This window comes from Montipora foliosa, chromosome 7, assembly GCF_036669935.1.
Source record: "Montipora foliosa isolate CH-2021 chromosome 7, ASM3666993v2, whole genome shotgun sequence".
Classification (NCBI taxonomy): domain Eukaryota; kingdom Metazoa; phylum Cnidaria; class Anthozoa; order Scleractinia; family Acroporidae; genus Montipora; species Montipora foliosa.
In genome coordinates this window covers 40,755,566-40,783,065 of record NC_090875.1, presented here as the reverse complement: position 1 = coordinate 40,783,065, position 27,500 = coordinate 40,755,566, and the positions used below count along the sequence as shown (strand labels likewise).

The 27,500-nt window shown below is 39.3% G+C and overlaps 1 protein-coding gene across 1 annotated transcript in view; it reads right to left on the bottom strand.

Moving 5' to 3' along the window:
• LOC138010245 (fibronectin type III domain-containing protein-like) overlaps positions 1 to 24,607 on the bottom strand; it is a 66,128-nt gene extending 41,521 nt beyond the window's left edge. Inside the window, exons 1-6 of the mRNA XM_068857178.1 lie at positions 24,499 to 24,607; positions 5,180 to 5,248; positions 4,584 to 4,685; positions 3,644 to 3,745; positions 2,688 to 2,844; positions 1,657 to 1,829 (exon numbers count right to left, since the gene is read on the bottom strand). Of these exons, the coding sequence (XP_068713279.1) occupies positions 1,657 to 1,829; positions 2,688 to 2,844; positions 3,644 to 3,745; positions 4,584 to 4,685; positions 5,180 to 5,248; positions 24,499 to 24,607 (712 nt within the window). The remainder of the gene's footprint in view (positions 1 to 1,656; positions 1,830 to 2,687; positions 2,845 to 3,643; positions 3,746 to 4,583; positions 4,686 to 5,179; positions 5,249 to 24,498) is intronic.
• Positions 24,608 to 27,500: the final 2,893 nt, after the last annotated feature.

Sequence of the window (27,500 nt, the reverse complement as noted above, 5' to 3'; positions counted from 1 at the left end):
TTGTACTCTCATAGAGTTTTAGACGGCTTCCAACGTTATTACTTAGGGCAAAGACGCCAATAGCTTACCATAAATGTATTGGATCTATGCCCGGTTGGAATCACCGTACCTCAACATTAAAGTGGCAGATTTCCAAAATCATCATCATCATGTATGGATTCTTACACAAATGCAAATAATACAAAGAACAATATTATATCGACGTACAAAATGATTACTGCTACAAGTCCCACTTAAAACAGCATAGCTAATCCAGTTGTGTAGGGGCAAAAATATATAATATATTACAGTTTACAAATGTTGAATTAAACTACTTTAAAGAAATTATTATTACTACGAATGACAATTATAATTAAAACATAATACTATTCAAAGTCAACTTCTTAGCGTTAAGCCAATCAATGATATATTTTAATTTATTATTAACAACATTTTTAAGTGATTTCAGACTTTTATCGTCATAGAGTATATTGGTATCATCAGCAAAGAGATGAAAATCAAATATCTCGGAACGTTTATGAATACCATTTATGTAGATGAGAAAGAGGACTGACCCTTGTGGCACACCAAAAATAATTTTTCTTTTGTGCACAATATTTGAGTCAATTTGAATGGATTGAAAACGGTCAGATAAGTAAGGTCAAGTAAGAGGAAACTATAGTCTTTCACAGGTCCCCTAATTCCATAATGCTAAATGCAAAAGATTTCAAATTCCAATTTCGTGAACTATTTTCCATAGCAACAGAGAAAATTTGTACTTTTATTTTTATCCCGACAAGCACATGTACGTTTTTTTTTTATAACCGATGTGGCTTATAAACTAGAATACCCTACATGACACCATAATACAATTATATCCTACTCTGTACTACTTTACTCTATACAACACGACTCTGGTCCGCACCGCACCGCCACGCGCCGGACCACGCCATACCACATTGCACTGCACTACACAGAACTGGAATGCACTAATCTACTTTAACGACTAGTAGTATATAATCAAGGAGTATTGAAGTGCTTTTGACACACTGAAGATTTAAAAGTATAGCCAGTGAGAGGAAGGAAAGGGTAAGTAAGTGTGTAAGATCTTTTAGGTGAAGGATACAAAATGAGGGAATGGGCCAGTTGTTATATAAATTATTAGTGCCATTGCAGGTCTATTTTAATGGTAAATTAAGGTAGTTAGTAGTTCGTCCACGAAATAATACTTTTTACACTAATATGTTATTCAGCATTGTGTTCCTTACATAAACTTTATTTTCCTTTGAGTCACCTACTCGATTAATTTCCGAAACATTTTAAATGTAAAAAAACTTTCGCACAATTGTTGTATTTTATCTATCTGTGATTACCTTGGTTTTAGATTTTCATTTTGCCTTAATATTGACTCTCTGTAAATGATATTTGTGTGAGTTAAAATTAAGAATTGACTTGAAATTTCACGACACGACACAACACGAAAATAAACTAAACATCACTTTACTACCCTACAACACTCAACACTACCCTACCCTACCCTACCCTACACTATATTACATTACACTACTCTACACACACTACTACCCTGCCATACATTACACAACGCTGCACTTCACTTTACTTAACTTCACTACACTACACTGCACTTGGTCGTGAGCGTGTTAATGTCCAACTCACCAAGTGGGAAAAAGGAGAAATGTAGGTCAAATCCTCTATATTGAAGAATCCCGTCCGAATGAAAAGACAACACAACTGCACTACCGGTAATCAGCACGCTTCGTCCAGTTTGCACACCGCAGTATGTGCCGATTATATGGTTCCTATCAATGCTGATTCTTAAATAGTCAAACCTATCATATAAAAGGACAAAAGTACATTAATCAAATAGCAATCTAAGAAAAGATGTCACATTCATGTCAAACCAGGTCGAGAAATTGGGTACATCATAAAATAGCAAATTATTTGCATAGAAATCCTGTCTTCGAAATCCTCTGTGATTTTTATCGCATATTTTGACAACTATGGAAAGATCGTTAAATGAGATCCAGGTGAATTACCTTCCCTTACCGCCAAGAGAGAACGTTCAACGGCCTCTGGTGTAATGATTAACTCGTCAAGTGTGTGATCCACAGGAACAGGGCTGTATTCCAAAGGTGGCATGTCACTAGAAATCTTACTGAACGAAACGTTGGATGCTAATTGGAAGCGGTCGGATACCGAGTTAGTCGAGGCTTACATTGTTCAAAACACGCTGCACGCTCACTAACCAAACTACATCAGCTGATCGCCTTCGTAGCCTCTGGCTTGAAATCTAATTACTTAAAGACAAGGCCACCAGCAATCCTATAAATTTGATGATCTAAATAAAGCTCGATGAAATAGGATGACAGTATGTTTGGGCGTCCGTTCATAATCTCCAAATGAAAATTCATTTACGTCATCCCAGAACACAACAAGGTACCCATGCATGCATTAAATATTGTAATCGATGTAGAATAGAGCAAAGTACTTGCAAAGCAAATTATTGGCTAACGTCTTGGCACTTACCCGCAGTTTGATTGATGTTCCAATTCATTTTAACGAATATGTTAAGGCCTCCGTTTATAACCTCCAATACATTTTCACGCCCACGCAAATCAAACTTTAATAGGTGCACCGTAGAGCAAATATTTGGAAAACAAACCCAATCCTAATGTTTTGGTACTTACGGGCAATTCCAAGGGCCTTCCAAGTAAAACAAGTTAAAGTAAATGACCAACATCTGGTCAAAAGGAATAGGAACTTGATAGACACAATCCATGTTTCTTGGATATGTGTTAGGATATCCGGGACTTCTCAGGGTGTTGTTTCTGAAAGACCCACAATCTGAAAGAAAATTAGCATTATCAGTAAGTAAAATATTGAAGAGAACAACACCATTCACAATCAGAGACATGTATCTGAAAGGGAAATTCCATAGCAATGGAAAAAAAAAACAAAGATTCTCTAATGAATTTATTAAGATCTTTCTGATGCCTTTAGATCCCACGCGGTGAGGGAAAAGGCCGGCAGCCATGAAAGAACTATTCATCGTACGAACAAGCTTCCGAAAAGAGATGAAGAGTGTGCTGGACGAGGACGATTTCATGAATTCTCAAGTTTATGGGGCAGAAAATGTTACCAGTGTTTCAATGATAATTCATCTTTCATCTCCACGTTACAGCTCGCTGTCCCAAAACTTCAAGATGCAAAGCTTAAAATCGATACGTTTGCAACAAAAGTCAAAAGCAAAAAGGGCTAGGACACGGCAGTAATATCGTCATCGTCATCGGGTTTACATAGATTGCTTTTGGTCTTCATCGGATTGCTTAGTTCTACAGTTCTACCTGGTGCAGAAGGCACTTGAAGAAGAATGGTTTGAATAGAAGTGGAGTTTAGTGGTCCTGAGGCGATCGGAGAAAGGGTGATTGTTGGTATTACCGTAATCAAAGAAAAAATACCTAAAAGTAAAATACAATAATTGTCATTAACGCATTTCAAAATCTGAAGTCAAAGCATCAAAAAGACCATGAACGAGTTGTTGGAAGCAGCAGAGTATTAAACGGGGTTAAGTTCCTGGGTTAGTTTGCTTTTTCTCCTTATTATTTGTTGTCTTTCTACAGGTACAGTGTAAAGTTGTACGTACCTGGGGCAGAAGGCGTTTGAGGAGGAGCGGTTTGAACAAAAGTCGGGTTTAGTGCACTTGGTCCATAGGGGAGGATCACAGAAGGGTTGGTAGTTGGTGCCACTGTTGTCGAAGAGAAAATGCGTGAAAGTAAAATAACATAATTGTTATTAACTCAATTCAAAAACTAAAGTTAAGGCATGAAATAAACTATGGACGAGTTGTTGGAAGCAGCTTGAGTATTAAACGGGTTAAGTTCCTAGTTTAGGTTGCTTTTTCTTCTTATTTGGTGGCCCTTCTACAGGCAAAGTTGTACGTAGATGGTGCAGAAGGCGTTCGAGGAGGAGTTGTTGGAACACCCCACACAAAATGGTCATCATTACCCAGTACCAAGTATAAGCAACACAAAATACGAAATACACCACATAATCAATATCCTCTAGTAAATGGCAGAAAATGTTACCAGTGTTTCAATGATATTTCATCTTTCATCTCCACGTTACAGCTCGCTGTCCCAAAACTTCAAGATGCAAAGCTTAAAATCGATACGTTGCAACAAAAGTCAAAAGCAAAAGGGGCTAGGACACGGCAGTAATATCGTCATCGTCATCGGGTTTACATAGATTGCTTTTGGTCTTCATCGGATTGCTTAGTTCTACAGTTCTACCTGGTGCAGAAGGCATTTGAGGAAGAATGGTTTGAATAGAAGTGGAGTTTAGTGGTCCTGAGGCGATCGGAGAAAGGGTGATTGTTGGTATTACCGTAATCAAAGAAAAAATACCTAAAAGTAAAATACAATAATTGTCATTAACGCATTTCAAAATCTGAAGTCAAAGCATCAAAAAGACCATGAACGAGTTGTTGGAAGCAGCAGTAAATTATTTAAGGTTCCTGGGTTAGTTTGCTTTTTCTCCTTATTATTTGTTGTCTTTCTACAGGTACAGTGTAAAGTTGTACGTACCTGGGGCAGAAGGCGTTTGAGGAGGAGCGGTTTGAACAAAAGTCGGGTTTAGTGCACTTGGTCCATAGGGGAGGATCACAGAAGGGTTGGTAGTTGGTGCCACTGTTGTCGAAGAGAAAATGCGTGAAAGTAAAATAACATAATTGTTATTAAACCTCAATTCAAAAACTAACAGTATAAGCGCATGAAATGTAAACTTGCGACAAGTTGTGAAGCATGGATTGAGGTGTTTAAACGTTTGCTAAACGGGCTTTTTCTTAAAGTTGGCCCTTCTACAGCAAGGTATGTCAAAATCCAGAACAAGCACAGTTTGTCTTGAAATTGTAATTATTTAGTACGATGTCCTTTATCTCAATAATAAGCGTTTGCACAAAACTTAAATACACTGCGCGTTCGACATCCACATTTTCGCCGTTGTAATTGAAGAAACTTGTCGCGCCATGTACTTGCGTTAACAATATTATGCAATCTTTTTCTTTGTTATATCGAAGCGAAATATCACTTTTGATGACAGTAACAATAACTTTCCGCTACGTCGCGAATAAATGGCAAGAGTATACATGCCCTTATGGACAAGCGTTATTACATGCCCTTACCTGTTAGAAATGTTCTGTGTGAAAATTCTATGTACTCGACACTGAACGGTCTGCCATGAGCAGTGACTGCTAAACACCGTAATAAGAAAAAGGTGATTTAATATATTTTGATTCCTTTATGACATGAAAACGCATAAACGCCTGCAATGTTGTATATTTCATATATTAATGCAAAAAAACGCTTATGAGTTCGTCATTACACTTCATACAAAGTTTTTTCATACAGAAATCGGCGTCGAAATTGTGAGACACTCTACCCTTTAGGAGTCGATTGCAAGTCGGAGGCGCAAACTTTCTTTCCCTTGCACGCGGGACAATGTTGTATGTTTCAGGAGCCTTGTGTAAGTGTACAAATTGATTAGGGTGGGGGAGGGAGGGGAATCCATGAAAGTAAATCTGGACAAGTCTTTTTGCAAACAATAGAATGTGTCGTTCCAGTGTGCTCTGTTAGCAACTGTTTCAACCAATTTGTCGACGATTGTCTGTTTCAGAAAACTTCCTTTATACCCTTTATACAGGCACCTATAATCCAGTCTGTCCGTCAATATGACCACATGAGTGAAAGACTTTTTACAGGTCTAAAAAATTGCGGATAGTTTATATTCTCGTTTTCGAGTGTGAAAAATGCGTTGTCCTGTGCGAAGCGAAGATTGTGACGTAAGTGCAAAGGACCTGTTCACTTTTGCCTTCTTTAATACGCTATTTGTGAGTAGCGTTAAAGCATGGATTTGTTAAAGGGTTATGCCTCTAACTCCAATTCATCAGAAAGAAGCCGATTTGTTGGTTGAAGTGGTGTCGCTGATGAACGCGAAACAGACATGGTGGCTGTTACAGCCGGGGAACACATTTACTTTCCACGCTCAAATTGCTATGTCGGTGCAAAAAAGACTTTCCACCTTGTCGCAGATGCTTTGCAGAGCTGGTTTTGGTGGGAAATGAATGTTTTTGGCAGTAAAGAAACAATATTTTCTCATTTACCACGAGTAACCACGAGTAACCACGAGTAACCACAAGATTATTATAAAAAGATAATGTAATTATTCTACTTGTTAATTATGGTTACTCGTGGTTACTCGTGGCCACTCCTCCGCGGAGTTCCTAAAATCAGAGTACGGCATTGTTTGCTGCTCTTTTTTGTCCCAGGAGTTATAAACTGTCTTTGCTATTTATATTTCCCTCTTTTTTATGGGTCATATCCCTTGTAACAAGTTGAAATGGAATTATGTATGGTGAATTTCAAAAGGGAATGATAAACGTCACGCAATGTTCCGAAAGTATCACTTTATTTCAAGGTATGTCAAATCCAAAACACTGCACAAATCGTCTTGAAATTGTCATTATTTAGTACGATGTCCTTTCTCTCAATAATAAGCGTTTGTGGCGTGAACTTAACTTCGCTGCGCGTTCGACATCCACATTTTGGCCGTTGTAATTGACGTTCTCGGTAGTGATTACTTGCGTTAAAATTCTCTTTTTTTAGAATGCGGTATATCGAAGCCCGTGAGATATCACTTCCCCTGACAATACATTCACTTTCCGCCCGTCGCAAATAGATGGCAAGCGTATACATGCCCTTATGGCAAGCGTATACATGCCCTTACCTCGTTAGAAATGTTCTGTGTGAAAACTATGTTCGACACTGAAATGTCTGCAATCATACCAGTGACTGCTACATCACCGTAATAAAGAAAAAGGTGATTTAATATATGTTCTGATTCCTATATGACATGAAAACGCATAAACGCACTGAAATGTGTATATTTCATATATTAATGCAAAAAAACGCTTATCAGAAGTCGTCATTACACTTCATACAAAGTTTTTTCATACAGACAATCGGCGTCAGAATTGTTGAGACACTCTCATCCTTTAGAGTCGATTGCAAGCTCGGCGGCGCAAATGGCCCCCTCCCCCGCACCCCCCGGACAATGTTGTGTTTTCTGTTTTCTACGAGCCTTGTTGACAGCGGTACAACATTGATTAGGGTGGGGGAGGGAGGGATATCCCCGAAACGTACTTTCTGGACAAGTTTTCTTTGCAAACAATGAATGTGTCGTTGCCAGTGTGCTCTGTTAGCAACTGTCTCAACTAATTTTGTCGCCGATTGTCTGTTTCAGAAAACTTCCTTTATACCCTTTATACAGGCACCTATAATCCAGTCTGTCCGTCAATATGACCACATGAGTGAAAGACTTTTTACAGGTCTAAAAAATTGCGGATAGTTTATTATTCTCGTTTTCGAGTGTGAAAAATGCGTTGTCCTGTGCGAAGCGAAGATTGTGACGTAAGTGCAAAGGACCTGTTCACTTTTGCCTTCTTTAATACGCTATTTGTGAGTAGCGTTAAAGCATGGATTTGTTAAAGGGTTATGCCTCTAACTCCAATTCATCAGAAGAAGCCGATTTTGTTGGTTGAAGTGGTGTCGCTGATGAACGCGAAACAGACATGGTGGCTGTTACAGCCGGGGAACACATTTACTTTCCACGCTCAAATTGCTATGTCGGTGCAAAAAGACTTTCCACCTTGTCGCAGATGCTTTGCAGAGCTGGTTTTGGTGGGAAATGAATGTTTTTGGCAGTAAAGAAACAATATTTTCTCATTTACCACGAGTAACCACGAGTAACCACGAGTAACCACAAGATTATTATAAAAAGATAATGTAATTATTCTACTTGTTAATTATGGTTACTCGTGGTTACTCGTGGCCACTCCTCCGCGGAGTTCCTAAAATCAGAGTACGGCATTGTTTGCTGCTCTTTTTTGTCCCAGGAGTTATAAACTGTCTTTGCTATTTATATTTCCCTCTTTTTATGGGTCATATCCCTTGTAACAAGTTGAAATGGAATTATGTATGGTGAATTTCAAAAGGGAATGATAAACGTCACGCAATGTTCCGAAAGTATCACTTTATTTCAAGGTATGTCAAATCCAAAACACTGCACAAATCGTCTTGAAATTGTCATTATTTAGTACGATGTCCTTTCTCTCAATAATAAGCGTTTGTGGCGTGAACTTAACTTCGCTGCGCGTTCGACATCCACATTTTGGCCGTTGTAATTGACGTTCTCGGTAGTGATTACTTGCGTTAAAATTTCTCTTTTTTTAGAATGCGGTATATCGAAGCCCGTGAGATATCACTTCCCCTGACAATAACATTCACTTTCCGCCCGTCGCAAATAGATGGCAAGCGTATACATGCCCTTATGGCAAGCGTATACATGCCCTTACCTCGTTAGAAATGTTCTGTGTGAAAACTATGTTCGACACTGAAATGTCTGCAATCATACCAGTGACTGCTACATCACCGTAATAAAGAAAAAGGTGATTTAATATATGTTCTGATTCCTATATGACATGAAAACGCATAAACGGCACTGAAATGTGTATATTTCATATATTAATGCAAAAAAACGCTTATCAGAAGTCGTCATTACACTTCATACAAAGTTTTTTCATACAGACAATCGGCGTCAGAATTGTTGAGACACTCTCATCCTTTAGAGTCGATTGCAAGCTCGGCGGCGCAAATGGCCCCCTCCCCCGCACCCCCGGGACAATGTTGTGTTTTTCTGTTTTCTACGAGCCTTGTTGACAGCGGTACAACATTGATTAGGGTGGGGGAGGGAGGGATATCCCCGAAACGTACTTTCTGGACAAGTTTTCTTTGCAAACAATGAATGTGTCGTTGCCAGTGTGCTCTGTTAGCAACTGTCTCAACTAATTTTGTCGCCGATTGTCTGTTTCAGAAAACTTCCTTTATACCCTTTATACAGGCACCTATAATCCAGTCTGTCCGTCAATATGACCACATGAGTGAAAGACTTTTTACAGGTCTAAAAAATTGCGGATAGTTTATTATTCTCGTTTTCGAGTGTGAAAAATGCGTTGTCCTGTGCGAAGCGAAGATTGTGACGTAAGTGCAAAGGACCTGTTCACTTTTGCCTTCTTTAATACGCTATTTGTGAGTAGCGTTAAAGCATGGATTTGTTAAAGGGTTATGCCTCTAACTCCAATTCATCAGAAGAAGCCGATTTTGTTGGTTGAAGTGGTGTCGCTGATGAACGCGAAACAGACATGGTGGCTGTTACAGCCGGGGAACACATTTACTTTCCACGCTCAAATTGCTATGTCGGTGCAAAAAGACTTTCCACCTTGTCGCAGATGCTTTGCAGAGCTGGTTTTGGTGGGAAATGAATGTTTTTGGCAGTAAAGAAACAATATTTTCTCATTTACCACGAGTAACCACGAGTAACCACAAGATTATTATAAAAAGATAATGTAATTATTCTACTTGTTAATTATGGTTACTCGTGGTTACTCGTGGCCACTCCTCCGCGGAGTTCCTAAAATCAGAGTACGGCATTGTTTGCTGCTCTTTTTTTGTCCCAGGAGTTATAAACTGTCTTTGCTATTTATATTTCCCTCTTTTTTATGGGTCATATCCCTTGTAACAAGTTGAAATGGAATTATGTATGGTGAATTTCAAAAGGGAATGATAAACGTCACGCAATGTTCCGAAAGTATCACTTTATTTCAAGGTATGTCAAATCCAAAACACTGCACAAATCGTCTTGAAATTGTCATTATTTAGTACGATGTCCTTTCTCTCAATAATAAGCGTTTGTGGCGTGAACTTAACTTCGCTGCGCGTTCGACATCCACATTTTGGCCGTTGTAATTGACGTTCTCGGTAGTGATTACTTGCGTTAAAATTTCTCTTTTTTAAAATGCGGTATATCGAAGCCCGTGAGATATCACTTCCCCTGACAATAACATTCACTTTCCGCCCGTCGCAAATAGATGGCAAGCGTATACATGCCCTTATGGCAAGCGTATACATGCCCTTACCTCGTTAGAAATGTTCTGTGTGAAAACTATGTTCGACACTGAAATGTCTGCAATCATACCAGTGACTGCTACATCACCGTAATAAAGAAAAAGGTGATTTAATATATGTTCTGATTCCTATATGACATGAAAACGCATAAACGGCACTGAAATGTGTATATTTCATATATTAATGCAAAAAAACGCTTATCAGAAGTCGTCATTACACTTCATACAAAGTTTTTTCATACAGACAATCGGCGTCAGAATTGTTGAGACACTCTCATCCTTTAGAGTCGATTGCAAGCTCGGCGGCGCAAATGGCCCCCTCCCCCGCACCCCGGGACAATGTTGTGTTTTTCTGTTTTCTACGAGCCTTGTTGACAGCGGTACAACATTGATTAGGGTGGGGGAGGGAGGGATATCCCCGAAACGTACTTTCTGGACAAGTTTTCTTTGCAAACAATGAATGTGTCGTTGCCAGTGTGCTCTGTTAGCAACTGTCTCAACTAATTTTGTCGCCGATTGTCTGTTTCAGAAAACTTCCTTTATACCCTTTATACAGGCACCTATAATCCAGTCTGTCCGTCAATATGACCACATGAGTGAAAGACTTTTTACAGGTCTAAAAAATTGCGGATAGTTTATTATTCTCGTTTTCGAGTGTGAAAAATGCGTTGTCCTGTGCGAAGCGAAGATTGTGACGTAAGTGCAAAGGACCTGTTCACTTTTGCCTTCTTTAATACGCTATTTGTGAGTAGCGTTAAAGCATGGATTTGTTAAAGGGTTATGCCTCTAACTCCAATTCATCAGAAGAAGCCGATTTTGTTGGTTGAAGTGGTGTCGCTGATGAACGCGAAACAGACATGGTGGCTGTTACAGCCGGGGAACACATTTACTTTCCACGCTCAAATTGCTATGTCGGTGCAAAAAGACTTTCCACCTTGTCGCAGATGCTTTGCAGAGCTGGTTTTGGTGGGAAATGAATGTTTTTGGCAGTAAAGAAACAATATTTTCTCATTTACCACGAGTAACCACGAGTAACCACGAGTAACCACAAGATTATTATAAAAAGATAATGTAATTATTCTACTTGTTAATTATGGTTACTCGTGGTTACTCGTGGCCACTCCTCCGCGGAGTTCCTAAAATCAGAGTACGGCATTGTTTGCTGCTCTTTTTTTGTCCCAGGAGTTATAAACTGTCTTTGCTATTTATATTTCCCTCTTTTTTATGGGTCATATCCCTTGTAACAAGTTGAAATGGAATTATGTATGGTGAATTTCAAAAGGGAATGATAAACGTCACGCAATGTTCCGAAAGTATCACTTTATTTCAAGGTATGTCAAATCCAAAACACTGCACAAATCGTCTTGAAATTGTCATTATTTAGTACGATGTCCTTTCTCTCAATAATAAGCGTTTGTGGCGTGAACTTAACTTCGCTGCGCGTTCGACATCCACATTTTGGCCGTTGTAATTGACGTTCTCGGTAGTGATTACTTGCGTTAAAATTTCTCTTTTTTTAGAATGCGGTATATCGAAGCCCGTGAGATATCACTTCCCCTGACAATAACATTCACTTTCCGCCCGTCGCAAATAGATGGCAAGCGTATACATGCCCTTATGGCAAGCGTATACATGCCCTTACCTCGTTAGAAATGTTCTGTGTGAAAACTATGTTCGACACTGAAATGTCTGCAATCATACCAGTGACTGCTACATCACCGTAATAAAGAAAAAGGTGATTTAATATATGTTCTGATTCCTATATGACATGAAAACGCATAAACGGCACTGAAATGTGTATATTTCATATATTAATGCAAAAAAACGCTTATCAGAAGTCGTCATTACACTTCATACAAAGTTTTTTCATACAGACAATCGGCGTCAGAATTGTTGAGACACTCTCATCCTTTAGAGTCGATTGCAAGCTCGGCGGCGCAAATGGCCCCCTCCCCCGCACCCCCGGGACAATGTTGTGTTTTTCTGTTTTCTACGAGCCTTGTTGACAGCGGTACAACATTGATTAGGGTGGGGGAGGGAGGGATATCCCCGAAACGTACTTTCTGGACAAGTTTTCTTTGCAAACAATGAATGTGTCGTTGCCAGTGTGCTCTGGTAGCAACTGTCTCAACTAATTTTGTCGCCGATTGTCTGTTTCAGAAAACTTCCTTTATACCCTTTATACAGGCACCTATAATCCAGTCTGTCCGTCAATATGACCACATGAGTGAAAGACTTTTTACAGGTCTAAAAAATTGCGGATAGTTTATTATTCTCGTTTTCGAGTGTGAAAAATGCGTTGTCCTGTGCGAAGCGAAGATTGTGACGTAAGTGCAAAGGACCTGTTCACTTTTGCCTTCTTTAATACGCTATTTGTGAGTAGCGTTAAAGCATGGATTTGTTAAAGGGTTATGCCTCTAACTCCAATTCATCAGAAGAAGCCGATTTTGTTGGTTGAAGTGGTGTCGCTGATGAACGCGAAACAGACATGGTGGCTGTTACAGCCGGGGAACACATTTACTTTCCACGCTCAAATTGCTATGTCGGTGCAAAAAGACTTTCCACCTTGTCGCAGATGCTTTGCAGAGCTGGTTTTGGTGGGAAATGAATGTTTTTGGCAGTAAAGAAACAATATTTTCTCATTTACCACGAGTAACCACGAGTAACCACGAGTAACCACAAGATTATTATAAAAAGATAATGTAATTATTCTACTTGTTAATTATGGTTACTCGTGGTTACTCGTGGCCACTCCTCCGCGGAGTTCCTAAAATCAGAGTACGGCATTGTTTGCTGCTCTTTTTTTGTCCCAGGAGTTATAAACTGTCTTTGCTATTTATATTTCCCTCTTTTTTATGGGTCATATCCCTTGTAACAAGTTGAAATGGAATTATGTATGGTGAATTTCAAAAGGGAATGATAAACGTCACGCAATGTTCCGAAAGTATCACTTTATTTCAAGGTATGTCAAATCCAAAACACTGCACAAATCGTCTTGAAATTGTCATTATTTAGTACGATGTCCTTTCTCTCAATAATAAGCGTTTGTGGCGTGAACTTAACTTCGCTGCGCGTTCGACATCCACATTTTGGCCGTTGTAATTGACGTTCTCGGTAGTGATTACTTGCGTTAAAATTTCTCTTTTTTTAGAATGCGGTATATCGAAGCCCGTGAGATATCACTTCCCCTGACAATAACATTCACTTTCCGCCCGTCGCAAATAGATGGCAAGCGTATACATGCCCTTATGGCAAGCGTATACATGCCCTTACCTCGTTAGAAATGTTCTGTGTGAAAACTATGTTCGACACTGAAATGTCTGCAATCATACCAGTGACTGCTACATCACCGTAATAAAGAAAAAGGTGATTTAATATATGTTCTGATTCCTATATGACATGAAAACGCATAAACGGCACTGAAATGTGTATATTTCATATATTAATGCAAAAAAACGCTTATCAGAAGTCGTCATTACACTTCATACAAAGTTTTTTCATACAGACAATCGGCGTCAGAATTGTTGAGACACTCTCATCCTTTAGAGTCGATTGCAAGCTCGGCGGCGCAAATGGCCCCCTCCCCCGAACCCCGGTGACAATGTTGTGTTTTTCTGTTTTCTACGAGCCTTGTTGACAGCGGTACAACATTGATTAGGGTGGGGGAGGGAGGGATATCCCCGAAACGTACTTTCTGGACAAGTTTTCTTTGCAAACAATGAATGTGTCGTTGCCAGTGTGCTCTGGTAGCAACTGTCTCAACTAATTTTGTCGCCGATTGTCTGTTTCAGAAAACTTCCTTTATACCCTTTATACAGGCACCTATAATCCAGTCTGTCCGTCAATATGACCACATGAGTGAAAGACTTTTTACAGGTCTAAAAAATTGCGGATAGTTTATTATTCTCGTTTTCGAGTGTGAAAAATGCGTTGTCCTGTGCGAAGCGAAGATTGTGACGTAAGTGCAAAGGACCTGTTCACTTTTGCCTTCTTTAATACGCTATTTGTGAGTAGCGTTAAAACATGGATTTGTTAAAGGGTTATGCCTCTAACTCCAATTCATCAGAAGAAGCCGATTTTGTTGGTTGAAGTGGTGTCGCTGATGAACGCGAAACAGACATGGTGGCTGTTACAGCCGGGGAACACATTTACTTTCCACGCTCAAATTGCTATGTCGGTGCAAAAAGACTTTCCACCTTGTCGCAGATGCTTTGCAGAGCTGGTTTTGGTGGGAAATGAATGTTTTTGGCAGTAAAGAAACAATATTTTCTCATTTACCACGAGTAACCACGAGTAACCACGAGTAACCACAAGATTATTATAAAAAGATAATGTAATTATTCTACTTGTTAATTATGGTTACTCGTGGTTACTCGTGGCCACTCCTCCGCGGAGTTCCTAAAATCAGAGTACGGCATTGTTTGCTGCTCTTTTTTTGTCCCAGGAGTTATAAACTGTCTTTGCTATTTATATTTCCCTCTTTTTATGGGTCATATCCCTTGTAACAAGTTGAAATGGAATTATGTATGGTGAATTTCAAAAGGGAATGATAAACGTCACGCAATGTTCCGAAAGTATCACTTTATTTCAAGGTATGTCAAATCCAAAACACTGCACAAATCGTCTTGAAATTGTCATTATTTAGTACGATGTCCTTTCTCTCAATAATAAGCGTTTGTGGCGTGAACTTAACTTCGCTGCGCGTTCGACATCCACATTTTGGCCGTTGTAATTGACGTTCTCGGTAGTGATTACTTGCGTTAAAATTTCTCTTTTTTTAGAATGCGGTATATCGAAGCCCGTGAGATATCACTTCCCCTGACAATAACATTCACTTTCCGCCCGTCGCAAATAGATGGCAAGCGTATACATGCCCTTATGGCAAGCGTATACATGCCCTTACCTCGTTAGAAATGTTCTGTGTGAAAACTATGTTCGACACTGAAATGTCTGCAATCATACCAGTGACTGCTACATCACCGTAATAAAGAAAAAGGTGATTTAATATATGTTCTGATTCCTATATGACATGAAAACGCATAAACGGCACTGAAATGTGTATATTTCATATATTAATGCAAAAAAAACGCTTATCAGAAGTCGTCATTACACTTCATACAAAGTTTTTTCATACAGACAATCGGCGTCAGAATTGTTGAGACACTCTCATCCTTTAGAGTCGATTGCAAGCTCGGCGGCGCAAATGGCCCCCTCCCCCGCACCCCCGGGACAATGTTGTGTTTTTCTGTTTTCTACGAGCCTTGTTGACAGCGGTACAACATTGATTAGGGTGGGGGAGGGAGGGATATCCCCGAAACGTACTTTCTGGACAAGTTTTCTTTGCAAACAATGAATGTGTCGTTGCCAGTGTGCTCTGTTAGCAACTGTCTCAACTAATTTTGTCGCCGATTGTCTGTTTCAGAAAACTTCCTTTATACCCTTTATACAGGCACCTATAATCCAGTCTGTCCGTCAATATGACCACATGAGTGAAAGACTTTTTACAGGTCTAAAAAATTGCGGATAGTTTATTATTCTCGTTTTCGAGTGTGAAAAATGCGTTGTCCTGTGCGAAGCGAAGATTGTGACGTAAGTGCAAAGGACCTGTTCACTTTTGCCTTCTTTAATACGCTATTTGTGAGTAGCGTTAAAGCATGGATTTGTTAAAGGGTTATGCCTCTAACTCCAATTCATCAGAAGAAGCCGATTTTGTTGGTTGAAGTGGTGTCGCTGATGAACGCGAAACAGACATGGTGGCTGTTACAGCCGGGGAACACATTTACTTTCCACGCTCAAATTGCTATGTCGGTGCAAAAAGACTTTCCACCTTGTCGCAGATGCTTTGCAGAGCTGGTTTTGGTGGGAAATGAATGTTTTTGGCAGTAAAGAAACAATATTTTCTCATTTACCACGAGTAACCACGAGTAACCACGAGTAACCACAAGATTATTATAAAAAGATAATGTAATTATTCTACTTGTTAATTATGGTTACTCGTGGTTACTCGTGGCCACTCCTCCGCGGAGTTCCTAAAATCAGAGTACGGCATTGTTTGCTGCTCTTTTTTTGTCCCAGGAGTTATAAACTGTCTTTGCTATTTATATTTCCCTCTTTTTTATGGGTCATATCCCTTGTAACAAGTTGAAATGGAATTATGTATGGTGAATTTCAAAAGGGAATAATAAACGTCACGCAATGTTCCGAAAGTATCACTTTATTTCAAGGTATGTCAAATCCAAAACACTGCACAAATCGTCTTGAAATTGTCATTATTTAGTACGATGTCCTTTCTCTCAATAATAAGCGTTTGTGGCGTGAACTTAACTTCGCTGCGCGTTCGACATCCACATTTTGGCCGTTGTAATTGACGTTCTCGGTAGTGATTACTTGCGTTAAAATTTCTCTTTTTTTAGAATGCGGTATATCGAAGCCCGTGAGATATCACTTCCCCTGACAATAACATTCACTTTCCGCCCGTCGCAAATAGATGGCAAGCGTATACATGCCCTTATGGCAAGCGTATACATGCCCTTACCTCGTTAGAAATGTTCTGTGTGAAAACTATGTTCGACACTGAAATGTCTGCAATCATACCAGTGACTGCTACATCACCGTAATAAAGAAAAAGGTGATTTAATATATGTTCTGATTCCTATATGACATGAAAACGCATAAACGGCACTGAAATGTGTATATTTCATATATTAATGCAAAAAAACGCTTATCAGAAGTCGTCATTACACTTCATACAAAGTTTTTTCATACAGACAATCGGCGTCAGAATTGTTGAGACACTCTCATCCTTTAGAGTCGATTGCAAGCTCGGCGGCGCAAATGGCCCCCTCCCCCGCACCCCCGGGACAATGTTGTGTTTTTCTGTTTTCTACGAGCCTTGTTGACAGCGGTACAACATTGATTAGGGTGGGGGAGGGAGGGATATCCCCGAAACGTACTTTCTGGACAAGTTTTCTTTGCAAACAATGAATGTGTCGTTGCCAGTGTGCTCTGTTAGCAACTGTCTCAACTAATTTTGTCGCCGATTGTCTGTTTCAGAAAACTTCCTTTATACCCTTTATACAGGCACCTATAATCCAGTCTGTCCGTCAATATGACCACATGAGTGAAAGACTTTTTACAGGTCTAAAAAATTGCGGATAGTTTATTATTCTCGTTTTCGAGTGTGAAAAATGCGTTGTCCTGTGCGAAGCGAAGATTGTGACGTAAGTGCAAAGGACCTGTTCACTTTTGCCTTCTTTAATACGCTATTTGTGAGTAGCGTTAAAGCATGGATTTGTTAAAGGGTTATGCCTCTAACTCCAATTCATCAGAAGAAGCCGATTTTGTTGGTTGAAGTGGTGTCGCTGATGAACGCGAAACAGACATGGTGGCTGTTACAGCCGGGGAACACATTTACTTTCCACGCTCAAATTGCTATGTCGGTGCAAAAAGACTTTCCACCTTGTCGCAGATGCTTTGCAGAGCTGGTTTTGGTGGGAAATGAATGTTTTTGGCAGTAAAGAAACAATATTTTCTCATTTACCACGAGTAACCACGAGTAACCACGAGTAACCACAAGATTATTATAAAAAGATAATGTAATTATTCTACTTGTTAATTATGGTTACTCGTGGTTACTCGTGGCCACTCCTCCGCGGAGTTCCTAAAATCAGAGTACGGCATTGTTTGCTGCTCTTTTTTTGTCCCAGGAGTTATAAACTGTCTTTGCTATTTATATTTCCCTCTTTTTTATGGGTCATATCCCTTGTAACAAGTTGAAATGGAATTATGTATGGTGAATTTCAAAAGGGAATGATAAACGTCACGCAATGTTCCGAAAGTATCACTTTATTTCAAGGTATGTCAAATCCAAAACACTGCACAAATCGTCTTGAAATTGTCATTATTTAGTACGATGTCCTTTCTCTCAATAATAAGCGTTTGTGGCGTGAACTTAACTTCGCTGCGCGTTCGACATCCACATTTTGGCCGTTGTAATTGACGTTCTCGGTAGTGATTACTTGCGTTAAAATTTCTCTTTTTTAGAATGCGGTATATCGAAGCCCGTGAGATATCACTTCCCCTGACAATAACATTCACTTTCCGCCCGTCGCAAATAGATGGCAAGCGTATACATGCCCTTATGGCAAGCGTATACATGCCCTTACCTCGTTAGAAATGTTCTGTGTGAAAACTATGTTCGACACTGAAATGTCTGCAATCATACCAGTGACTGCTACATCACCGTAATAAAGAAAAAGGTGATTTAATATATGTTCTGATTCCTATATGACATGAAAACGCATAAACGGCACTGAAATGTGTATATTTCATATATTAATGCAAAAAAACGCTTATCAGAAGTCGTCATTACACTTCATACAAAGTTTTTTCATACAGACAATCGGCGTCAGAATTGTTGAGACACTCTCATCCTTTAGAGTCGATTGCAAGCTCGGCGGCGCAAATGGCCCCCTCCCCCGCACCCCCGGGACAATGTTGTGTTTTTCTGTTTTCTACGAGCCTTGTTGACAGCGGTACAACATTGATTAGGGTGGGGGAGGGAGGGATATCCCCGAAACGTACTTTCTGGACAAGTTTTCTTTGCAAACAATGAATGTGTCGTTGCCAGTGTGCTCTGGTAGCAACTGTCTCAACTAATTTTGTCGCCGATTGTCTGTTTCAGAAAACTTCCTTTATACCCTTTATACAGGCACCTATAATCCAGTCTGTCCGTCAATATGACCACATGAGTGAAAGACTTTTTACAGGTCTAAAAAATTGCGGATAGTTTATTATTCTCGTTTTCGAGTGTGAAAAATGCGTTGTCCTGTGCGAAGCGAAGATTGTGACGTAAGTGCAAAGGACCTGTTCACTTTTGCCTTCTTTAATACGCTATTTGTGAGTAGCGTTAAAGCATGGATTTGTTAAAGGGTTATGCCTCTAACTCCAATTCATCAGAAGAAGCCGATTTTGTTGGTTGAAGTGGTGTCGCTGATGAACGCGAAACAGACATGGTGGCTGTTACAGCCGGGGAACACATTTACTTTCCACGCTCAAATTGCTATGTCGGTGCAAAAAGACTTTCCACCTTGTCGCAGATGCTTTGCAGAGCTGGTTTTGGTGGGAAATGAATGTTTTTGGCAGTAAAGAAACAATATTTTCTCATTTACCACGAGTAACCACGAGTAACCACGAGTAACCACAAGATTATTATAAAAAGATAATGTAATTATTCTACTTGTTAATTATGGTTACTCGTGGTTACTCGTGGCCACTCCTCCGCGGAGTTCCTAAAATCAGAGTACGGCATTGTTTGCTGCTCTTTTTTTGTCCCAGGAGTTATAAACTGTCTTTGCTATTTATATTTCCCTCTTTTTTATGGGTCATATCCCTTGTAACAAGTTGAAATGGAATTATGTATGGTGAATTTCAAAAGGGAATGATAAACGTCACGCAATGTTCCGAAAGTATCACTTTATTTCAAGGTATGTCAAATCCAAAACACTGCACAAATCGTCTTGAAATTGTCATTATTTAGTACGATGTCCTTTCTCTCAATAATAAGCGTTTGTGGCGTGAACTTAACTTCGCTGCGCGTTCGACATCCACATTTTGGCCGTTGTAATTGACGTTCTCGGTAGTGATTACTTGCGTTAAAATTTCTCTTTTTTTAGAATGCGGTATATCGAAGCCCGTGAGATATCACTTCCCCTGACAATAACATTCACTTTCCGCCCGTCGCAAATAGATGGCAAGCGTATACATGCCCTTATGGCAAGCGTATACATGCCCTTACCTCGTTAGAAATGTTCTGTGTGAAAACTATGTTCGACACTGAAATGTCTGCAATCATACCAGTGACTGCTACATCACCGTAATAAAGAAAAAGGTGATTTAATATATGTTCTGATTCCTATATGACATGAAAACGCATAAACGGCACTGAAATGTGTATATTTCATATATTAATGCAAAAAAACGCTTATCAGAAGTCGTCATTACACTTCATACAAAGTTTTTTCATACAGACAATCGGCGTCAGAATTGTTGAGACACTCTCATCCTTTAGAGTCGATTGCAAGCTCGGCGGCGCAAATGGCCCCCTCCCCCGCACCCCCGGGACAATGTTGTGTTTTTCTGTTTTCTACGAGCCTTGTTGACAGCGGTACAACATTGATTAGGGTGGGGGAGGGAGGGATATCCCCGAAACGTACTTTCTGGACAAGTTTTCTTTGCAAACAATGAATGTGTCGTTGCCAGTGTGCTCTGGTAGCAACTGTCTCAACTAATTTTGTCGCCGATTGTCTGTTTCAGAAAACTTCCTTTATACCCTTTATACAGGCACCTATAATCCAGTCTGTCCGTCAATATGACCACATGAGTGAAAGACTTTTTACAGGTCTAAAAAATTGCGGATAGTTTATTATTCTCGTTTTCGAGTGTGAAAAATGCGTTGTCCTGTGCGAAGCGAAGATTGTGACGTAAGTGCAAAGGACCTGTTCACTTTTGCCTTCTTTAATACGCTATTTGTGAGTAGCGTTAAAGCATGGATTTGTTAAAGGGTTATGCCTCTAACTCCAATTCATCAGAAGAAGCCGATTTTGTTGGTTGAAGTGGTGTCGCTGATGAACGCGAAACAGACATGGTGGCTGTTACAGCCGGGGAACACATTTACTTTCCACGCTCAAATTGCTATGTCGGTGCAAAAAGACTTTCCACCTTGTCGCAGATGCTTTGCAGAGCTGGTTTTGGTGGGAAATGAATGTTTTTGGCAGTAAAGAAACAATATTTTCTCATTTACCACGAGTAACCACGAGTAACCACGAGTAACCACAAGATTATTATAAAAAGATAATGTAATTATTCTACTTGTTAATTATGGTTACTCGTGGTTACTCGTGGCCACTCCTCCGCGGAGTTCCTAAAATCAGAGTACGGCATTGTTTGCTGCTCTTTTTTTGTCCCAGGAGTTATAAACTGTCTTTGCTATTTATATTTCCCTCTTTTTTATGGGTCATATCCCTTGTAACAAGTTGAAATGGAATTATGTATGGTGAATTTCAAAAGGGAATGATAAACGTCACGCAATGTTCCGAAAGTATCACTTTATTTCAAGGTATGTCAAATCCAAAACACTGCACAAATCGTCTTGAAATTGTCATTATTTAGTACGATGTCCTTTCTCTCAATAATAAGCGTTTGTGGCGTGAACTTAACTTCGCTGCGCGTTCGACATCCACATTTTGGCCGTTGTAATTGACGTTCTCGGTAGTGATTACTTGCGTTAAAATTTCTCTTTTTTTAGAATGCGGTATATCGAAGCCCGTGAGATATCACTTCCCCTGACAATAACATTCACTTTCCGCCCGTCGCAAATAGATGGCAAGCGTATACATGCCCTTATGGCAAGCGTATACATGCCCTTACCTCGTTAGAAATGTTCTGTGTGAAAACTATGTTCGACACTGAAATGTCTGCAATCATACCAGTGACTGCTACATCACCGTAATAAAGAAAAAGGTGATTTAATATATGTTCTGATTCCTATATGACATGAAAACGCATAAACGGCACTGAAATGTGTATATTTCATATATTAATGCAAAAAAACGCTTATCAGAAGTCGTCATTACACTTCATACAAAGTTTTTCATACAGACAATCGGCGTCAGAATTGTTGAGACACTCTCATCCTTTAGAGTCGATTGCAAGCTCGGCGGCGCAAATGGCCCCCTCCCCCGCACCCCGGGACAATGTTGTGTTTTTCTGTTTTCTACGAGCCTTGTTGACAGCGGTACAACATTGATTAGGGTGGGGGAGGGAGGGATATCCCCGAAACGTACTTTCTGGACAAGTTTTCTTTGCAAACAATGAATGTGTCGTTGCCAGTGTGCTCTGGTAGCAACTGTCTCAACTAATTTTGTCGCCGATTGTCTGTTTCAGAAAACTTCCTTTATACCCTTTATACAGGCACCTATAATCCAGTCTGTCCGTCAATATGACCACATGAGTGAAAGACTTTTTACAGGTCTAAAAATTGCGGATAGTTTATTATTCTCGTTTTCGAGTGTGAAAAATGCGTTGTCCTGTGCGAAGCGAAGATTGTGACGTAAGTGCAAAGGACCTGTTCACTTTTGCCTTCTTTAATACGCTATTTGTGAGTAGCGTTAAAGCATGGATTTGTTAAAGGGTTATGCCTCTAACTCCAATTCATCAGAAGAAGCCGATTTTGTTGGTTGAAGTGGTGTCGCTGATGAACGCGAAACAGACATGGTGGCTGTTACAGCCGGGGAACACATTTACTTTCCACGCTCAAATTGCTATGTCGGTGCAAAAAGACTTTCCACCTTGTCGCAGATGCTTTGCAGAGCTGGTTTTGGTGGGAAATGAATGTTTTTGGCAGTAAAGAAACAATATTTTCTCATTTACCACGAGTAACCACGAGTAACCACGAGTAACCACAAGATTATTATAAAAAGATAATGTAATTATTCTACTTGTTAATTATGGTTACTCGTGGTTACTCGTGGCCACTCCTCCGCGGAGTTCCTAAAATCAGAGTACGGCATTGTTTGCTGCTCTTTTTTTGTCCCAGGAGTTATAAACTGTCTTTGCTATTTATATTTCCCTCTTTTTTATGGGTCATATCCCTTGTAACAAGTTGAAATGGAATTATGTATGGTGAATTTCAAAAGGGAATGATAAACGTCACGCAATGTTCCGAAAGTATCACTTTATTTCAAGGTATGTCAAATCCAAAACACTGCACAAATCGTCTTGAAATTGTCATTATTTAGTACGATGTCCTTTCTCTCAATAATAAGCGTTTGTGGCGTGAACTTAACTTCGCTGCGCGTTCGACATCCACATTTTGGCCGTTGTAATTGACGTTCTCGGTAGTGATTACTTGCGTTAAAATTTCTCTTTTTTTAGAATGCGGTATATCGAAGCCCGTGAGATATCACTTCCCCTGACAATAACATTCACTTTCCGCCCGTCGCAAATAGATGGCAAGCGTATACATGCCCTTATGGCAAGCGTATACATGCCCTTACCTCGTTAGAAATGTTCTGTGTGAAAACTATGTTCGACACTGAAATGTCTGCAATCATACCAGTGACTGCTACATCACCGTAATAAAGAAAAAGGTGATTTAATATATGTTCTGATTCCTATATGACATGAAAACGCATAAACGGCACTGAAATGTGTATATTTCATATATTAATGCAAAAAAACGCTTATCAGAAGTCGTCATTACACTTCATACAAAGTTTTTTCATACAGACAATCGGCGTCAGAATTGTTGAGACACTCTCATCCTTTAGAGTCGATTGCAAGCTCGGCGGCGCAAATGGCCCCCTCCCCCGCACCCCCGGGACAATGTTGTGTTTTTCTGTTTTCTACGAGCCTTGTTGACAGCGGTACAACATTGATTAGGGTGGGGGAGGGAGGGATATCCCCGAAACGTACTTTCTGGACAAGTTTTCTTTGCAAACAATGAATGTGTCGTTTCCAGTGTGCTCTGTTAGCAACTGTCTCAACTAATTTTGTCGCCGATTGTAGGTTAAAATGTTTGCAACCTAGGCTGACAATGCAAGAAATAAAGATAAATGAAAATCCACCAGTTTTTAGAAAGTATATGTATATGTTACAGTTGAATTTAAAGTCTGGTTAATTTTACAGGCTACGTTGAAACTGAAAGTAGGAACCTTCAACAAAAAATCCATCAATTATTAGCAAGTACGTGTGATATATTAGTAAGTAAATTGGTCCTAGAAGTGAGTGGATGAACTAAGTAGAGCTTAAAGTTTTCGTAAGTATTTGATAAAACCTCAATGATTAAGAATTCGTAATAATCAAAAGCAAGTGAAAGCAAAAATTTGAAAAGTCAGGAAAAAGGATTTCATAATCTGTTGTTCAGAAGCCATTTTGTAGGGTCTTGTAAGTGTTATTTCTTTTGAATGATGAAATAAAATATATTTTTTTCTTAAATTTTGCTGAGTCTGTTTGTAGCGATAAATCCAAACTTTGTGATTATTTTGGCACAGTCCCCTGCAAGTTCTACAATTTGAGCAAGTAGCACATTTGGATAAAGGGGCGTTTCCTTTTCCATTTTCATTAATTTTCAGCGCCACATAATCTAGTCTCGTCCCCAGAGTCTGCTTTTCCTTTGATCAGCACAAAGAACACGGACTCTGGCCACTTCCAATTTATGCGCAGTCGTAGTGAAGGTCCATTTTTGTAACCGTTGACAACCACTGTTGTTTCAAATTTCTGAGCGTGGGTGGACAAGGCCGGAAGTCCGTGATTTGTGGACTTCCTGTCTTTGAATTGGCCAGAGTCCGTGTTCTTAGTGCTGACCAAATAAACAGCGGACTCTGAGGACGAGATTGCACATAATCCTGAAGTTCGAACTTTTTCTTTTTCTTCTTCTCCTTCAGGTGTATAATAACTGCAGACTGCCTACACATTAATTTCACCACAATGATCTTCTCTCTCGGGTAATATAAAGAAAGCTGCTAAGTCCACATACAGTTTCTTTCCAACAATTCGACAGCTGCAGAGGACTTCTTCAACGATTGCAATCATGACCAAGCTCTTTAGAAAGCAAACCGAGCACGACAACATGCCTCCCCGATAGCGCGGTGTCACTTTCACTCTCGGACTGAAATTTCACTTCAACAACAGCAAGGCTATCACTCGACTTTCTTTTGCGAGAGTCTTAAAATTTTTCCGTTCTGCTCTTTACTGCTGTGCTCTGAAAACGGCCATTCTCCTTTCTAAAGAGCTTTCCCGCACGAAAGGTCTCCTTTTTGAAATGTTGCCAATCACGCTGTTATGCGCAGAACAGGATGCGCAGTGCAATACTAGGGAATCACCTTAAATTGGAGATCCTCGTTTTACCTTGGTTGAGTCTGCACTATACCTAGTTTTAAGCAGCTATCAACCCCACAAAAAGTATTGAATACACCTATACCCCTCATGCTGTGTCTAACGCATCTCAAAACATCTTCTGATGTTTCGTATCATCTAATCGGTTTCCATTGTGCTCGAACTCGGAACCTCCAGATCTATAGCCCTGTGTCTTCACTACTACACGACAACGACGAACATGCTCAACTCAACACAGTTCTTTTTGTTATTTGCTTTTCTATAATAAGTCAGTTGATATCTAATAGTATGTAGAAAAACCAAAACTAATGCTTAAACCTGACCCTAATTTTTCTCCAGGCTTAGTTTATGTTCCAAAAAAACTTTCGTCAATTCATCTGAGTGCGTATTCAACATAGATAAAATGAGGATCACCAATTCAACCTTGGTAAAAATGGATTCAACCTGAGAACGGATTTACGGGCGACATATGTAAACCGCTAAAAAGCCAATGGAGCCTCCTTAATATTAAACGACTGGAATAGTGAAATTAAACTCCTGTAAAAACTGGTGACAATTTCTAGGCAAGTCCATTTCATGGAGGTTTAAATAAAGCGAGACAGACAGGAAAGTTTCAAACTCCCTCTTTGTCTTCGTGCAATGTTCAATTTTTGTCGTCCTTTGTTTCTCAGCAACGGATTCATGACATATCGTGTAAAGAATACAAATGTAGGAGTAAAATTGAAAAATTATAGAGGAAACTTACCAAGGGCACGCTGGACTGTAAGGGCTACTATCAGAAAGGCTATCAGACAAATCACTCGATTCATTTCTAACCTGTCGAACAACCAAAATGAAAAAGAAACATTAGTAAACTTAGGTCAGTTTTGTTTTTACAAGGACTAAAGTGGTTATTAATTAATTCTGTTCATTCTGTGTGTGCGATGTTTTAATACTTTTAACGTTTATAGTCAAGCAAAAGAATATGAGGAAAGAATATGAGTCCCTAATATTAGGCCTATATTCCAATGAAAATGATGTGAAATCTATAATTAGTCATACTACGTTGTTAGTTCAATGCTGACTCTTGTTAACATGGCCGCGCGGTCATGGGAACAATAGATAAAAATAATCTTTACATCATCGGCGTGATCTAAATATTAAATGAAGTTCAAATAATCAACATGGGTCACAGGAATTCTCTCTCTTATATTCTCTTGTTTCAATCTATCCTTTTTAGCCTCGTTCTAAAGCTCAAATTCAAAAGATGGAAGCATTGTACTTTTCAGCTTTTACCGTTATGTCATTTGTGTTTTTTTATATTATTGTTGGTTAGTTTAAATGTGACGAACATTTTATCTAGAAAGAATCGTTGTATTGATATTTATACATATATACGGATCATCATCTCATTACTGTTACAGCCATAATTATATAATACTCACTATGGCTGATAAAGATGTTTGAAACATCGAAACACGTTCCTTAAAACTCAAATGTGTGGTTGTATTTTTACAAATAATAGTAATTTGAATAATTATATAATTATTTGTTAATTGTTATGTTATTAATTTGCTGATGAACTAGTTTCAAGGTTCAGGGTGGAATGTTCTTAGGAAAACGAACTTTCCATGAGTCTTTATCAAGGAGCATATTTCGGTGCGTTATGAAACATCTTTAACTTATTTTTGGACCTTTACCTTATATTTTAACGAATTCACTTTTCAAAAGACGTACTTTACTCAGGTTTGAATTTTGATATTCAAAATAATATTTGATCATATTTGTTATCAAAGAAGCACAGAAACATTTCCAGATGAATAGTCCAAAAGAATGAAATTCGAATCCAAAAAATAAATGTTTCCAACTGTCGTGCGACATATGCAAATAAACGAAATTAGCGACTGGAAGAGTCTCTCCAATGTCACCTTACCTTAGCATTCCAGCTGTTTTAACGAACAAACCTTTTATCATCAAAACCTGCTTGCGAACCATCGACTCCTCATGGGACATTAATCTAAGCATGCACGTGAACGCATTACAATGCACCCTCGTAGCTTTGAAGCTACCGTGGAGCGCTCGTCCTAGATATGATCCGATGGCAGTTTCAAACAAAGAGTTATGGAGGAGGAAAATAAGCGGCAATAAGTAGATTTTTCTAGAGGTAAATAATAATAGTTTTTGGAATAATGGACTCATGTTTAAAGAGGAATAATGAAAAAGTGGGCATTCAATAATTATTCCTCTTCAGTCCACGATAATTTTCTGTCGTCTTATCCATCTATAAAACTCTTCAGGCGAATTCCGAGTTGAATCCCTCCTCCCCCCAGCCTTCCCTTTTTCTCCTACCAAACTACAATAGTTCCTACCGATTACTCTGTGTTACGTTTGTAAATGATGGTATCAAACCGTGTAAAAATATGCCTTTTTGTGTAGCTGGGAAAATATCAGAAAACCTCATGGAACTTTCATATCATTCTCAAACTGTCTTGCAGGGTTGTAGGCTAGAAAAAAAAACTAGTTTAATAACGCGACGTTTTAATTATGGTTACAGAAGAAAACATCAAATTCGACACCTTTCAAGAATCAGAACTCACTCGGTTGATTTCTT